The sequence below is a fragment of the Pelophylax lessonae genome (assembly GCF_965119305.1).
Source record: "Pelophylax lessonae genome assembly, chromosome: 1".
Lineage (NCBI taxonomy): Eukaryota > Metazoa > Chordata > Amphibia > Anura > Ranidae > Pelophylax > Pelophylax lessonae.
In genome coordinates, this window is record NC_138768.1 from 579323857 (window position 1) to 579340742 (window position 16886).

A 16886-nucleotide genomic window follows, 5' to 3' on the forward strand; every position below is an offset into this window, starting at 1 on the left:
AGGGAGCTAAAGAGCAGGAGGTCTTGGGAGGAGCGGAGAGGACAATTTGGGCGATGTGATGTAACTGGGGGGGGGGGGATTGTTGTGGTTAGCATTTTGAATTTTGAAGAGATTGGCAGAGAGGAGCAGCAGTCACGGACCGGTTAGTAAGGTGTATTAATCAATTAATCTAACAACAGCATTCATAATAGTCTGAAGGGGGATAGCCTGTATAAAGGTGGGCCAGTGAGGAGGGAGCTGCAGTAGTCATGGCGGGAAATAACTAAGGAGTGAAATAGTTGTTTTGTGGTGTCGTTAGTCAGGAAGGGGCGAATTCTGGAAACATTGCGGACGTTAAGGCGGGAAGCTGTAGCCAATGATTGGATGTGGGGGCTAAAGGAGAGGTCACAGCCTAGGATTACACCCAGCACCCTAGTGTGTGTGGAGGGATCAATGGTTGTCATAGGAAGGGGAGGAGATAGGGAAGGGGGAAATATTACAAGTTTTAGAAAGATTGAGTTTAAAGATGTGGTGTGACATCCATACTGATATGTCGCTCAGTAAGTTTGTGATACTTGAGAAGATTGAGGGGATGAGTTGAGGAGTCGAGAGATCTGGGTGTCGTCAGTAAAGAGGTGCTATTGGAAGCCATGGGAGGTTATCAACTGGCCAAAGCAAAAAGGTATAGAGAGAGAATAGGAGGGGCCCAAGGACGCAACTTTGCGGTACCCCAACAGAAAGAGGAAGAGAAATGGAGGAGATGGTGCTGTATGTGACACTAAAAGTGTGCTGAGATAGGTAAGAAGAGAACCAGGAAAGAGCAGATTCATGGAGGCCAAAAAAGTTGAGTTTGTTAAGAAGGAGTGGATGGTCAACTGTGTAAAAGGCAGCAGAAAGGTCCAAGAGTATATCATCATCTCAATTGTCAGTCGATTTCAGGTTGAATAACGTTTGTTTGCTTTTTTTTTAATAGAACTTGACTGGCTGTTTGCAATTGAACATAAACAAATCAATCAGCATCAACTTGTATTTAGGTGGTAGAGCAGGTTCCCTTAAGGTGCCTTCTCCCCCTGGGTGAAGGTTGGGAGCTTAGGCAGGACCAGGGAGGGATGTGGGATAAACTGGAAAGGAGAAGAAGCAACATCTAGCAGCTTTGCTCCTGTTCTTCCCCCACCAGGGGGAGGGCAGGGTGCCCCGGGGCTCCTCATCCTAGTCCCATGGGAGAGAAGGAGAGACAGTTACAGCGGGTCAGTGCAGACCCAGGAGAGAACTTTGGAAGTTGGTATACCCTCCGTTCCTCCCCTCCTTAGCCCAGGAGGAGTATCAGGCCTACAGGGAGTGACTGCCGTTCTGCAGAGCCACGATCATCCACCAGCAGGGCCTGGGACCATGAGTCTGTATTGCTGTTGGAACTGTGTTGGGGTCTACTACCCACTAAAAGGCCATGCTACTAGCTAAGACTTTCAAGTAAATAACGTTAACCACATCCAACCTTGTGGTGCCTTTATTCTGTCAGAATGCTGCTCTGAATAGAATGAGAGTAAGTTATACAGGTGTCCCCTGGCTGTCAGGCCTGAGAAGTTAGGCCAGCGTCTAGAACCCCTGGGAGTGAGGGGCCACCAGGAGGGTGGAAAAGGGGTTGGTCTCTGCTTGCCATCCACACATTAGGGAGAGTCATTGGGCAAGGTGTCTTATGGCTCTGAAGTTCACTTTACGTTGAGGGTCAGCTTGGCTGCTCGCTATAGACACGAGCGAGGAAGCCTGCCACTAGCCAACAAACTTGTTCTGGGAAAAGAATAAAGTTTAAGCCCTTCCAAAATGTTTATGGTCACATAATTAGTGGTGAAACTGAGGTGTATCATAGTTCACATTCCAAGCAGTAAAAAGAACAAAGTGATACTGCATTACTGACACAATTCAGCAGTGCATTCCGTAGGAGTGCAATCCAGTTCAGTCACAAGTTCCCTCCTTGTCCCACCCACGTTTGACCTGCAATGCAATAGCATGTTCCTCAGCTAAATTATGCTTTGTCTTCTAAATATACAGCACAAGCCTACAGGAAGCTTGCACTAAAGGTATGTCATAGTCGAAAGAGCACTTGGTGATGTCACATTTTCCCTGCCCCATAACAGTATCCATTTCTGGAATGGAGAAGTTTCTTTGTCATACAGTCTGGAGTGCTCATTTACAGAATCTCACAAAAGTGAGTACACCCCTCACATTTTTGTAAATATTTTATTATTTGTTTTCATGTGACAACACTGAAGAAATTACACTTTGCTACAATGTAAAGTAGTGAGTGTACAGCTTGTATAACAGTGTAAATTTGCTGTCCCCTGAAAATAACTCAACACACAGCCATTAATGTCTAAACCGTTGGCAACAAAAGTGAGTACACCCCTAAGTTAAAATGTGCAAATTGGGTCAATATTTTATGTGGCCACCATTATTTTCCAGCACTGCCTTAACCCTCTTGGGCATGGAGTTCACCAGAGATTCACAGTTTGCCACTGGAGTCCTCTTCCACTCCTCCATGATGACATCACGGAGCTGGTGGATGTTAGAGACCTTGTGCTCCTCCACCTTCCATTTGAGGTTGCCCCACAGATGCTCAATAAGGTTTAGGTCTGGAGACATGCTTGGCCAGTTTGTCACCTTTACCCTCAGCTTCTTTAACAAGGCAGTGGTTGTCTTGGGGGTGTGTTTGGGGCAGTTATCATGTTGGAATTCTGCCCTGCGGCTCAGTCTCCGAAGTGAGGGGATCATGCTCTGCTTCAGTATGTCACAGTACATGTTGGCATTCATGGTTCCCTCAATGAACTGTAGCTCCCCAGTGCCAGCAGCACTCATGCAGCCCCAAACCATGACACTCCCACCACAATGCTTGACTGAAGGCAAGACACACTTGTCTTTGTACTCCTCACCTGGTTGCGGCCACACATGCTTGACACCATCTGAACCAAATAAATTTATCTTGGTCTCATCAGACCACAGGACATGGTTCCAGTATTCCATGTCCTTAGTCTGCTTGTTTTCAGCAAACTCTTTGTGGGCTTTCTTGTGCATCATCTTTAGAAGAGGCTTCCTTCTGGGACGACAGCCATGCAGATAAATTTGATGCAGTGTGCGGAGTATGGTCTGAGCACCGACAGGCTGACCCCCCACCCCTTCAACCTCTGCAGAAAGGCTGGCAGCACTCATTTGTCTATTTCCCAAAGACAACCTCTGGATATGATGCTCAGCATGTGCACTCAACTTCTTTGGTCGACCATGTTTTGAGTGGAACCTGTCCTGTTAAACCACTGTATGGTCTTGGCCACCGTACTACAGCTCAGTTTCAGGGTCTTGGCAATCTTCTTATAGCCTAGGCTATCTTTATGTAGAGCAACAACTCTTTTTTTTTAGATCCTCTTTGCTAACACCAGATTTAACACATCTGCTCCCCATTCACACCTGAGACCTTGTAAAACGAATGAGTTACCGGGGAGGGAAAATGGCTAATTGGGCCCAATACAGGGGTATACTCATTTTTTTTTTGCCAGCGGTTTAGACATTAATGGCTGTGTGTTTCGTTATTTTGAGGGGACAGCAAATTTACAGTTTACAAGCTGTACACTCACTACTTTTCTTTACATTGTAACAAAGTGTAATTTCTTCGGTGTTGTCACATGAAAAGATATCAAATATTTGCAAAAATGTGAGGGGTGTACTCACTTTTGTGAAATACTGTATGTTACTTAATGACAGCTGTACTGTTTTAGAAAAGGAAACTGTGGCTATAACTAAAGGATTTTAAAGTAAACTATGCTGACTCTTTAATATTTCTGATGAACGCTTTAGGAGCTGCTTGCAGCACAAGCTTTTATTCTGTTTGAAAGTGCATATCTAACAGATTACAGGGCAGAAATACCTGAAATATTCGCTGTATTTTGTTGCATTATCACAAATGTATGGTATAGTATGTGTTTGTTCTGGGTAAAAGAATGACAGCAAAAATTTGAAGCTACATCCGCATCATTGTTCAAAAGTCTCCACATATTGTGTTCAAAAGTCCCAGCTGTTTTTCCAGAATAACAAACTCATGACACAATTTCAGAAAAAAAATGTAGTCTGAAGGAAAGCCAAGTCAATACAATGAAACTTTACATAGGCTTCAACAACCAAGATACAACTAATCAACATCCTGCCTTGGCATGTGGACTTAGCCCTACCACTAAACTGCAATACTTTTTGGGGTTGAAGAATCCTTAATTTAAACATCCAGGTATGACTCTTGAAAACAATGAAGTCTGTGTGCTCAAGAAGGTTTTCAGTGTGAGCTCTCCTTTAACATTTTACTGCCCTTTTACATATCTCATACTTTTTATATATATTGTTTTTTTTTTTTTTTAAAGTAATTTATATATTTTGGTGTTTTACCCACCACTGATTTCCTTTGGTTTGAGATTTTGTCTAGATAGGCCAGCTCTTCTCTACTTTGAACCCAGTCCATGAACATGGGTCATTGTTTTTATAATGCTCAGATGCTCTGCCTCATACCCATCTTTAACAAGTTTTGAACTGTACTCCTTTTTAATTATAACTTAGGATATGTCAAAACAGTTTTTTTCCCTCTGCCACCAACTATAGAAACTTGGAAAAATAAAATACAGATGTGCTATATTCAACAACTACTTAAAAACCAAAGTATCTCTACATAAAGTGGCCTTTAAATATACCACTTCTGTGGGGTTGATTTACTAACAGCAAAAAGGTTTTGCACGAAAAGTGGCACTTTGCAAGGGAATTTTCCTCAGTGCTTAGAGAATGAGGTATAACTCTGCTGACTTCCATAATCAAATTACGTGCAAGCAACAATGCTGTTTATTTTATTTTGCATGCACATAAATTGTGTATTCTTTGCAAAGTGAAATTTCGCCACACTCGCTAAGCTCTGAGGAAAATTCCATTTGATAGTAAACAGTCTATTTGCTTTTAGTAAATCAACCCCTGTGGGTAGCAGATGCCTGCTAGTTGTTTTTCAGATTGTGTTCTTGTGCTTTCTTTGTGAAATCCTTAAGTCTTACTAAACCCAGGACCCTGCATTCACTATATCTTGTCTCCCACAGTACACAGAACATGGAAATGCAATTATTTTAGTAAATATAAATGGATAAATACCTTCTCCTCATCAGCAGTATATAGCAGCCTTGTGGCTTGTATCAGTTCCTATTCTCCCCTGATCCTCTGTCTGGACATGTCTGGACAGCGCTGATTGGCCCTGTGCTGATCACATGCACTCTCCCAAGAAAAAAAACTTTCTAGCAATACACACTGAGCATGTACAGCCCATCCCCTGGCTCTGTAAATATCGGGTTATTTTTTGGAGACAGTGAAAGAAGAGGGGGATCAGGGTGACATTATCAAACAGCCTTTATACACAATGCATGCTTTACTGCATATACAGACTGATTTTACTTTTGTGGGTTTAGTAACACTTTAAGTAAAGGTGTTGTCCTTAAATCACAGTTTCATTATCCTTTTGCTCTGGCTAACATTCATTTTTATCTGGAAACATGCTGACAAGCCTGTATTGTTTTGTTGTGTTAAAATATAACTCCAACCATTTTCTTGTAGTTCAAAATATAGTGGAAAAGAGTTTAATTACTATCTGAGACCCTGATATCAAGATTTCTCTTCACTTCCTGTAAAAGTGACAAAGATGTCCGTAACAAAAAGATACCTCATGTTATGAGTTCAAGGGAGTCATTTTCATTGGATATAATACCTAATTTTGCCCCAAGACTAGAGGTTTTTATATTAACTTATGGTAAACAAAATAGAAAACATATTGCTTCACTCTACATTGTCCATTAGCATTCTTCTGTGTAATACCTACGAATCAGTGTATTATCATTCACCAAAATCAACTATCATCACTTGTCAAACTTTAAGTGTGAGATGAGTGAAAATATAGGACAAGTAGTGGTGATAGACACATAATTACTTATTACTGACAAGAGATGAAGGACAAGTCACGAATGATGTTTGAAAATTGAAGTAAGAAAGATATACTGTATTCCTTAATTTATTTATTTTACACTACTTAAAGTGAACCTTTGGGCACTTCAGATTCCTGTGATCAGTAGGTAAATCCTGTAATATTTGACTTTAATAGCTCCTGCCATAAAATCATTTTTATTCTAGAATAATTGCGCCCAATTGTGGCATTACAGATCCCCCCACCAAAGAAAAAAATATGCAAAATAACATTCAAAACCTACAATTTGTTTGGGAATTAATCCCATATTTCTGAAAGAGGTGTAACTATTAGAACAAAGTATGTAAGCAGAGGACACACTCCTACCGTGCCACTAGCTATTCAGACCAGGAATTTTTACAAAAATGTACTCTATTCCACCACTACTTTTAGTTAGTGCTGGCTTCCAAAAACAACATATTTATACTTTATAAATTGGATGAAAAGTTTAGCGTAGCATATCACTTTGTTCGCTAAATGGTATTTTTTTTTTATAGCGCTCCATACAAGAGTACAAAAAGAGGAACAGCTTAGGTTCCACAAGACATACAGTCCCTCTAAAGAAGTGACATTTGAGAGCTATGGCTTAGGGGAAACTAAACTGGGCAGACTAATGCCCTAAATTTTACATTGAGAAAGAAGCTTTCCTTCACATGCTATAGCTGGGCCGCCACATACGTTGTTGCATTTTAGAAACAAATACACAGTTTTATAAAAGACCATCAGGTAGAGTCCTCCCCCTCCATTTTGAAACCTAGCTTTTTGGATTCGTTGATAATATTCCCAGGTCATATTATGACTCTCCAAGTTCAGCTGCTATGTTAATATGCCAGGAAAAGTATTCTGTTAAAATTAAAATAATTAGAAATACCCAACAAAATAGAGTTTATTCTACTAATCAATTCCTCTTTCCATTTATATAAATTTAACATAGTTAAGCCCTTTTTCTCCCCAACTCCCCTTGAGTCCCAAAGCTGCTTTTTTTTGTTTCCTCAATTTTCCATTTCCGCACTTTATACGTTTTTTTTATTTGTAGACTACCCTATACGTATTATATGCAATTTTTTTCTGGAACAGATAGGGCTTTAATTTGTCAGCAAATTTTGAAACTATTTCTTTTTTTTATTTCCTTGGTTTATATTGAAAATGAATTGTCTCTAACCCGGCTGGCATATCATTTACTAGGTACGTGATCCAGCCCAGAGCGGCCGCCCCACTGCAGTATCTGTACAGTGGGGCGGTCCACAAGCGGGTAAACCTGTAGAGAAGCAGCATACCTGTACAATGTGCTTAAGCCAAAATAACACTTACAAAGAGGTTGTAAACCCAAATTAGTTTTTTTTTCTTTTTTCTCACCCTGAAAGAGAAACGCATAATGAGCTAGTATGCATCGCATACTAGTTCATTATGAAATACTTACCTTAGAACGAGCCCCCGCCGTGCCGCCCGCTTACCTCTATGTTCAGTCGCCCGTCTTCCGGGATTGCGGCATCCGGCCATCTGATTGGCCGGAGCCGCGGTGACGTCACTCCCGCGCACGCTCGTGGGAGCCGACGGTCACGGCACGGGGCTCTGAAGGAACGGCACCAGTGGCCGTTCCTTCAGAGAGCATGCGCCAGTGACGTCACTCGCTGCATGTAAGGTAAATATCTCCTAAACGGTACATGTTTAGGAGATATTTACAGTACCTATAGGTAAGCCTTATCATAGGCTTACCTATAGGTACAACTTGCAGAGGAGGGTTTACTTCCTCTTTAAATTTCCAAAAAATGGCAGTTTCTGGTCACTTTGGTTGGTTTGTAAACCCGAGGTTCAAATTCAAAGGAAGCCACCAGGCATCCATGGATGATTCCAGGGCCGCACAGTATCATCCTTTGCTAGGACAGAAGCAACCGCTATTGTCCTAGCAACCAATGATGCTGTGCAACACAACCAATGTAATGGTCAATGACATTAGACAGCTTTCCAGGTCCCATGTTTTATATTCAGCTGCCGGCTGGGGAGTCCTCTGGCTAGCAGTGAATATGGCTGGGGATGAGTCATTGGTTGCTGTGACGCCAGCGGTCGCTAGCAGTATCCTAACAAACATAAACCCTGAGAGGCAAGCAACCAGCAATATATCATTATTGTAGTAATTTACTGCTGTAAGGAGATGCTGGAGAGAGCTGTACCTCCTCTGCTTGTAGCCTCTGAGAGGAAGCACCATAACATCACTAGCACTTCTTATCCAAGGAGAAATCTGTTAAAGCATCAGAAGCCCTGGGGGTGAAGAAGCCACTAAATCTGGGCCCCATTTTAAAATGGCACATGGACAGTTTTTAAAAAATCATGTTACCTTGGCTACAAACTGCTAATGGTGATAGATAGGGTAGATAGGGCATATTCTACTATGAGCATATATTTTAAGACTTAGAATCAAAGCCCAATTTTATACTTTAAGTCCTAAGTTGTACTAAAGGGGAACTTTAATCAGAAGATTAAGTCCAGATCACTTCAGGCTGGCCCCTTTTGCAGGTATAGATATGTAAAACATTAAAAATAAGTGCCTATACTTTTAAAAAAAACAGTAATGCACCATGTTCTGCACGTGCTCAATTTTTCTCTTTTCTCGGCACTGTGCCTAATATCAGAGCCACTAGAGGCCAATCAGCTGGCAGCTTTAAGATATACTGTTGGGGAAGGGGGAAGAATGCAACAGAAATGATGCAGACTATGCTGTGGGAACACAGGTTAGAGAGGGAGAAAAGAAAGTAGGAGAGATGACAAAGCAAACTCTGCCAGGGATACAAAAAAAAGTCTTATCTTCCTGATAGTCTCTTCTTTCTCTCTCATTGTGTGAACTTCGGCTGTAAAGCTTCCGTCAGCCTTCATCTCTAAAGCTGGGTACAAACTATTTTTTTTTTTGTGCAACCCCGCGGGTCGAACAGAAAAAAAAACTGTCAGCTTCGGTCAGAGCCGCTGTACTGACTATGCAAGGTTAGTTCAGCGATCTACCCCGCTGAGCTGTTGTGAACTGACAGGGCGATGGCCCCCTCACCAGAACACTCCAATCAGCGCTCTCTGTTAGCTGAGAATGCTGATCTGGAGTGGGTCAGATGCTGGTTTTCCAGCATGCATATCCTATGTACACGGGCCATATGTCGGCCGTTTTTTTTTTTTTTTAACTGCCCATTGTCTCCCGACATTCAGCCCGTGGAAACAGGGCTCATGGCTGGCCATACACGGTTCGCTGCTGAACCAGCTGAGATTCAAGCTGTTAATCGGCAGACTGATTGTACCAAGTTGATCAGCCGCTAGCGATAATCACTGTCTTCTCCTGGAAGGGACAGCTTCCCCTGCTGGGAGAAGACAATTGCTCAACAGGAGGGATTCCCCTGTCAGCACTGCCTGTGTCGCTGGGGGATTCATTCAAATTTCTTTCTTGCAGGAAAGACATTTTCATTGTGTATGGCCAGCCTAGCTCCTCCAAGACACATAATCAAGGCTGGATATGTACATATATTATTTTAATCACCTATAGTTTTGAAACAAAGGGGAGAGTTTGCAAAAAGGAAGTGGCTGCTCTGGGCTTCAACAAAATGGCAGTCTCCAGCAAGAAGAAACAAGAGCAATGCTGAAACCAATTTACAGCACACACTAGTTTTTGTAGCATATACATATATTATTGTGGAATGTACTTTTTCTTGTTGAAGAACATTCATTGTTCATCTGGTTTTTATTCCAGGTTCATGGGCTTCAGCTGCAGGAATGACTGGAGTCGCTGTGACGTCTCCCGCAAGAGAGGGAGAAAGGCAGACGGCTGATGTAAACCCAGCCGTCTGTCATTCTCCCTGATGTAAGTGCAGAGACTATACGATCCTGCTATGTAGGATCGTATGTCTCTGTGGTTACATCACAAGCCACGCCCCCCCCCAGTTAGAATCACGCCCCTAGGGATACATTTAACCCACCGGTCACCAATAAAGTTAACCCCTTCCCTGCCAGTGTAATTTTTACAGTAACAGTGCATATTTATAGCATTGATTACTGCAGTAATGTCACTGGTACTCCCAAAAGTGTCAAAAATGTCAGTCAGGGGTCCGATCTGTCCGCCGCAATGTCACAGTCCCACAAAAAAAAAATTGCAGATCGCCGCCATTACTAGTTAAAAAAAAACAATAAAAATGACATAAATATTTCCCGTAGTTAGTAAACGCAATAAATAATCAAATAGTGCTGCGCAATAAAAAAAACTAATAAATAATCAGTGAAATAAAACGATAAATTAAGATGTTGATTAGCATGTGTAAATAAATTAAATAACAACAAAATTTGGGCATATAAATGACCGTAAAAATTCAATAATAATGTATAAATAATAATGTATAAATATATGTGCACATATATTTATACATTATTCTTTATACTTTATTATTGAATTTTTACGGTTATTTATATGCCCAAGTTTTGTTGTTATTTAATTTATTTACACATGCTAATCATCATCTTCATTTATCGTTTTATTTCACTGATTATTTATTAGTTTTTTATTGCGCAGCACTATTTGATTATTTATTTACTATTTGCACTTTTATGAGAAGTGAGGTGCTTGCAGCAATTTACTATCTTTAGGGAGGTTGCTTTCTTCCAGGTTCATGGGCTCCAGCTGCAGGAATGACTGGAGCCGCTGTGACGTCAGTCCCTCAGCTCTGGCACAGAGCTCTGAAAGTATGGCATGGGTATGCCATCCCTTTGGAGCGCATGCGCTGGTGACGTCACAATCGGCAGAATTGCTTGTGGATATCTCCTAAACAGTGCAAGTTTAGGAGATATTTCCTTTACCTACAGGTAAGTCTTAAGCTGGATACACACTATGCAACTTTTGCTGTCAGATTTTAGATTTACCTTCAACTATGTAGTGCAGGGGCCTGACTGATTGCATACAAATTGAAAGTGTTTAGATGTGACCCCATATTATATGGTTTTTGGTAAAACCAAAGATAATTGTATAGTGTTTATGGCCCATTATTATATGATTACCTATAGTTACAAGTTCAAAAGTGGAGTTTACCTCCACTTTAACATATTGTTCCCAATATCCTAGAAATATCCCTGTAAGACTATCAGCAGGAGCTGTATTTGTCTGTGTTGTTTAATTCTGTCCATTTTTTTGGAAGTAGACAAGCATCATTAGACCACCTGTAAGAATAGGAGTTTTGTTCTATGTTACATCCCATGTAACTAAAGCATCCGCAAAGGACAGACCTTCAGGTTCATCTAAAAAAAACTAGAATATATCATCAAAAAGTTAATTTCTAAATATATTTTATATAGATGCGTTACATAGAGAGTGATATATTTCAAGCATTTCTTTCTTTTAATTTTGATGATTATGGCAACTATATTTTGTTGTTTGATGTGTTCGTTTTAGCACTAGTTTCCTTTATGTTAGCTGATGGCACCATCTAGTGGTTAATAATATATACAGTAAGTTCTAAATACATAAGTCCGCACACCCTGCATATATAGAATAGAAATACAGTTTACCAGCCAAGACCTCGAATTCCAGTATCAGTTTTTTAAGCTGCTGACCGCCAGCAGTAGAGTTTATTGTTCTACTAATCTCTTCTATTTCTTGTAAAATTAACAATGCAAATATAGAGTCACATTTGGCCTTACAATGATGAACACTGCGCTTTACTCAGCAGATGTCATGGATCTTTATGCCCCCTTTAACATAACAGGAGAAAAACTTATAGCCACAAGCAATGTACAAGTGCTCACTAACTTCAGAGAAAGTATTTACACATTGTTCGTGGAAGCTCTGAAACCTTCCCAAGTACCATGGTTGAGGGGAAGCGATGTCAGTCACTGCAAAGCTAAATAAAACCAGAAGGCAAAAAATGTATGTTGTTGATACCCCTCAAAATGATTGAGGTCAGGTGTTTCCAGTGAAAGGTGCTGTTTAAAAAATGAGACAATTGTGCACTTCCTTGACAAAAGATTGGGGGATTCCTCTTTCTGATCTAGTATGACTGTGCCCCTGTGCACAAAGCCAGGTCCACAAAGAGATGGTATGAGGATTTTGGTTTTGAGGAACTCAAAATGCCTGCACAGAACTCTGACCTCATTACTATTGAACACCTTTGTAATGAATTGAAACACCAAGTGCAAGTAACTGACCTCACAAGTTTATTTCTTGGCTGGATGAGCACACATTCCCACAGGCATACTCCAACAGCTTGTGCAAAGCCTTCCAATATTCCAGAACAGATTTTGGATGGCAAAAAAAGTGTATACTTTGCAAAATAATGAAAGCTGCATAAACACATTTAAGCTGAACAAACATGGACTCTTTACAGCAGTATCTCTGAGACTCAATCAAAGTAACAAGTATTTGCATATCTTAGATTCTTCAAGACCTTCTAACAACAGAAAGTCAAGCTAAGAATTACTACTTCAGTAAAACAGAACACAGCAACCTGGGATTATTCACATAAACAGCTTCCCTCACAGGGATAGGTCCAGTAACACAGGTGAACAGCTGGAATAATACAAAGCACAAGAGAAAAGTGCCTCATTAGGTGCGGCCTCTCTGAGATTCAGAGTGAGGGAAGCCAAGAAACGTATCTGCTCTGTGTGGCCCAGGGAACTGAGGGAAATGGAGTTAAAGGATAAGTTCACCTTTTGGAACCTGTTCCAGCCATATTTAAGATGGAACATGTAACATGTCCCAGCAGCTGCAGCCTCTCCTCCTCCTTCCCAGTGACATCAGGCAGGCATCTTCTCAAGGTGCCTGCTGTCTCTGTTTGAAAATAAAGTGGCCATGCGGGGCTCCACCCACCCTGCCTTGTCATTCATTCTCAGTCCTCTGTGAATGGGAAACTACAACTCCCAACAGCCTTTGCAGCTGTCGGCTTGTAGTTTCAATGAACTACCAGGGCTCTGTTGAGCGCTCTGGTAGTTCATCGTCTTTTCCTGTCAGTGTGTATCTGCCTGCCTGTACGAGGTACAAGCAGACAGACACACTGAGAGGTCTGCAGGAATCCTGCATGGCACCTGCAATCTGCTGATCGCGGGTGCAATGCTTTCCAGGCTCCAAGTAAAAAAAAAAAAAATTACATTTATAATAACAAATAAATAAATAAACACTAAATAAACAATAAAATAATATTTCGCCTTTTTTTTAAAGGTTAACTTATCCTATAAAAGGGTCTTTGCCCTTAAGGTTACCAGGAAAAGACCTGCATATATGGATGGAGCGCCAGACCAAAAAACAAGAGTCCAAACTCATTCATTGATGTTGTGTTAAATGATTGCCATTTTGTTTCGGGGGGTCAAATGAGCTACCCCTTCATTAGGGCTACAATAAAACATAATATAATGTAAAAATAATTGTGACCGTTAAAATCATGAGCCCAACAATCGTAAAACATCATGGATATCAAACATGCGTGCATCCAAAAGTACCTGCATATTCACAAACATGCATACATGCAATGAAATGAAGATGAAGAAATAAGGGAATATCAGATATTAAGTGATGAGGTGCAATGGGTTCATTTTCAAAATTACTGATTTCCGATTCTACATGGTTAGTAAATGCCATTGTAGCTGAAATAATACACATCAAAAAAAAAAATTCTAAATAATCATTAAAGAAAAAAAAACCCACGGGTTAAGAGAACTATATTAAAAAAAAAAAAAAAAACACCTGCTACAATAGTCAGGTTGTATTTTTTTTTTTTTTTTTTGGGGGGGGGGGGGGGTTATGTTATATAGTTCGATTAACCCCGTTAGTTTTTTTGTTTTTTTTTTTTAATGATTTTTTTCTTTCTTTAATGATTAGATTGAATTGTTTGTTTTCATGTGTATTATTTCAGCTACATATATAATGGTGCAATAGCATCTACTACCCATGTAGAATCAAATATCATTAATTTTGAAAATGAACCCATTGTACCTTATCACTTAATATTGGTTATTCCCTTATTTCTTCATCTTCATTTCATTGCATGTATGCATGTTTCTTGATATGCGGATATTTTTGGATGCATGTACTGTATGTGTACGCAAATGTATATGTATGTTATCCATGATGTTTTACAATTGTTAGGTTCATGATTTTATCGGTCACAATTATTTTTACATTAAATTATGTTTTATTATAGCCCTGATGAAGGGGGAATTCCCTTGACCCCCGAAACACATTGGCTGTCTTTTAACACAACATCAATACATTAATTTAGACTCCAATCTTTTGGTCTGGCACTCCTTCCATATTTGCACCTCTTTTTCTGCTCACTTCCTCCTCAGACATATTTCCAATGGAATCCAATTACAAAAATGTGTGCGCCTCAGGTGAAAAAATGTTCAAATAGATTGAGTTATTCAGCAGAAGTCATAATTAATGATCAGTTTTTCTTACCTGGTAGAGGTAATTGTACCAGCAGACCACTAACACTAGAATCATGGTTTAATTTGCTTATGATATCCAATAATTCTTCCTGAGTAATATTGCCGGGTCTAAGTAAAACTTCACTGGAAATTCCTGAAAACAGAAAAAAATTATCTTAAACAATATAAGAAAACGAAGTGGAACTAAACCTTCCTGTCCATCCAGCCAAGCAAGCTGCCACTTTAGCCTTTGCTTGATCTGCAGTTGCCATGATGCTGCACATATATTCAGCTATGACACCAGCCATTTGATGGACAGCTAAGATAAGCACAAGTGTAAAAGTTATCATTTAAAGCATGTATTGAATGTGGCTGTTGTGGGAATGGAAAAAAAAAAAACTCAACATGCTCAACCCAGATATTCCTTGAAGGCTGTAAGGAAGATTAGTGCTGCGGCTGAGGCTCCTGCAAACTACAATGAGTCCGTTATGCAAAAAAAAAAAAAGCTGGCACTCATTTAGAGACTGAAACAGCTGGTCTAACGCGTTTCAGCCAAAACACATTATTTCAGCTGTACTTTATGGATTTTGCACCCTGTTTGCAATAAATAGCTAATATTTCAGTCCCTCATTGAATGCCATCTCTTTTCACATAGCTGTTTTGGGAACAGCTAAATTGTTGAGTTTAGTTCGCTTTAAGAGTCAAAAAAGGGCGAAGAATAAAGACATGTAGAACTTAAATGACGGTTTTAAGTAGGGATAGACCAATTATCGCCAAAGCCGATATGCACTTTCCCCGATATATCGGTATTGGCCCCGAAACTGGCCGATATTGCCGATATTTTTGTGATGTCATTCTGCCTTCTTAGGCCGCCTCCCTAGCCTTGTCTGGAGTCGGGACTAGTCTTGCGGGAGTGTATCACAGCGAAACACCCACCCACAGCAGCCCAGTGCCAGCCAGCCACCCACATCCATAGGCCCTGTACCAGCCAGCGAGACACAGGCACTGTACCAGCGAGCCAGCCAGCCACCAACAGCCCCTGTGCCAGCCAGCCACCCACCCACCACAGGGTGCCAGACAGCCAGCCACCCACCACAGGGTGCCAGACAGCCAGCCACCCACAGGCCCTTTACCAGCCAGCCAGAGGCACTGTACTAGCCAGCCGCCCAGAGGCCCTGTACCAGCCAGCCACCCACAACCCCTGCGCCAGCCAGCCACTTACCACAGGGTGACAGCCAGCCACCCACCACAGGGTGCCAGACAGCCAGCCACCCACCACAGGGTGCCAGCCAGCCAACCACCCACCACAGGGTGCCAAACAGCGAGCCACCCACCACAGGGTGCCAGCAAGCCAGCCATTAAGCATTAAACAAAAATTAACATGTTTAGCACCAGATTTGTGTCAAAAATTGTCTTTATTTTTCAAAACTTTAAATGTACAAAATATCGGCCCATGTTGGCTGAGACCGATACGCTGTGACCAAAATATTGGTATCGGTATCGGTCCTGAAAAAACCATATTGGTCTATCCCTAGTTTTAAGGATTTTATCACAAAACATTTGGTTGATTTTGAACTTTTATGCAACAAATTTTAAATCAAGGATTACAGTTTTCGCCATATGGGCTATTTTTAAAGTGCACCTGGGCCCAGACCATGGACATTAAAACATTTACAAATTGTTAATAAGCAGACACTGTAGAATAAATCATCTTGAAATATCACAAGAGATTTTGAAGTAAGGTTTCAATCAGTTTGTGCTTTGAACACCTACTGTTTGTTGACATTAGAAGGCTGACCGGCTGCCAAGTTGCTGATCCCATAGAAAATAAAGGAAGATATGCTGTGATTTTAGGGCCTTTGTTGTGAAATCTGAGGATTTTCCACAAGGCTTGCAAATACCAAGTCAGTGATGCCTTGTTTTATTGCTCTTTTAACGCTTGTTAAGAATATGTAAATACTTTAATGCACATAACCTGGGCACAGGTTAACTTTAAGACTTATTTCAGGGGGTCACCGCACTCTACAAGAAACCTTGCATATACAAAAAAGTATTTAATAAACCAGTGACAGTGCTTCAAACTTATTTCAAGCTTTAAAAAAAAGATACGTTTTTGTTTTCATCTTTGTCCCTATCCTTGCAGGAAGTAATGAGCAATCTCCCAAGTAGGGACACAGGCAAATACATTTGGAAAGTGTCAAAATGCTGTTCTGCTGTTACGTAGAAATAAAACACAAATAAAACATTATTTAGATGGTAACTCTCACCTGATCAGCTATCTCAGATCTCTAGTAACATAACTTTCTGTGATAGATTTGTTAAAAGAAATAAACATGCCTCTAGAGTCTAGAGTAGACAATGGGTGCTCAATATGTGGCCCTCCAGCTGTTGCAGAACTACAAGTCCCATGAGGCATTTCAAGTCACTAACAGTTACAAGCATGACTCCCAAAGGCAAAGGTATGATAGGACTTGTAGTTCCACGACAGCTGGAGGGCCACAGGTTGAACACC

At 40.8% G+C, this 16886-nt stretch overlaps 1 protein-coding gene across 1 annotated transcript in view; it reads right to left on the minus strand.

Annotated features, from left to right (window-relative positions):
* MTHFD2L (methylenetetrahydrofolate dehydrogenase (NADP+ dependent) 2 like) overlaps positions 1-16886 on the minus strand; it is a 129392-nt gene that overhangs the window by 103235 nt on the left and 9271 nt on the right. The window contains exon 4 of the mRNA XM_082245949.1: positions 14406-14528. Coding sequence (XP_082102075.1) covers positions 14406-14528 — 123 coding nt within the window. The remainder of the gene's footprint in view (positions 1-14405; positions 14529-16886) is intronic.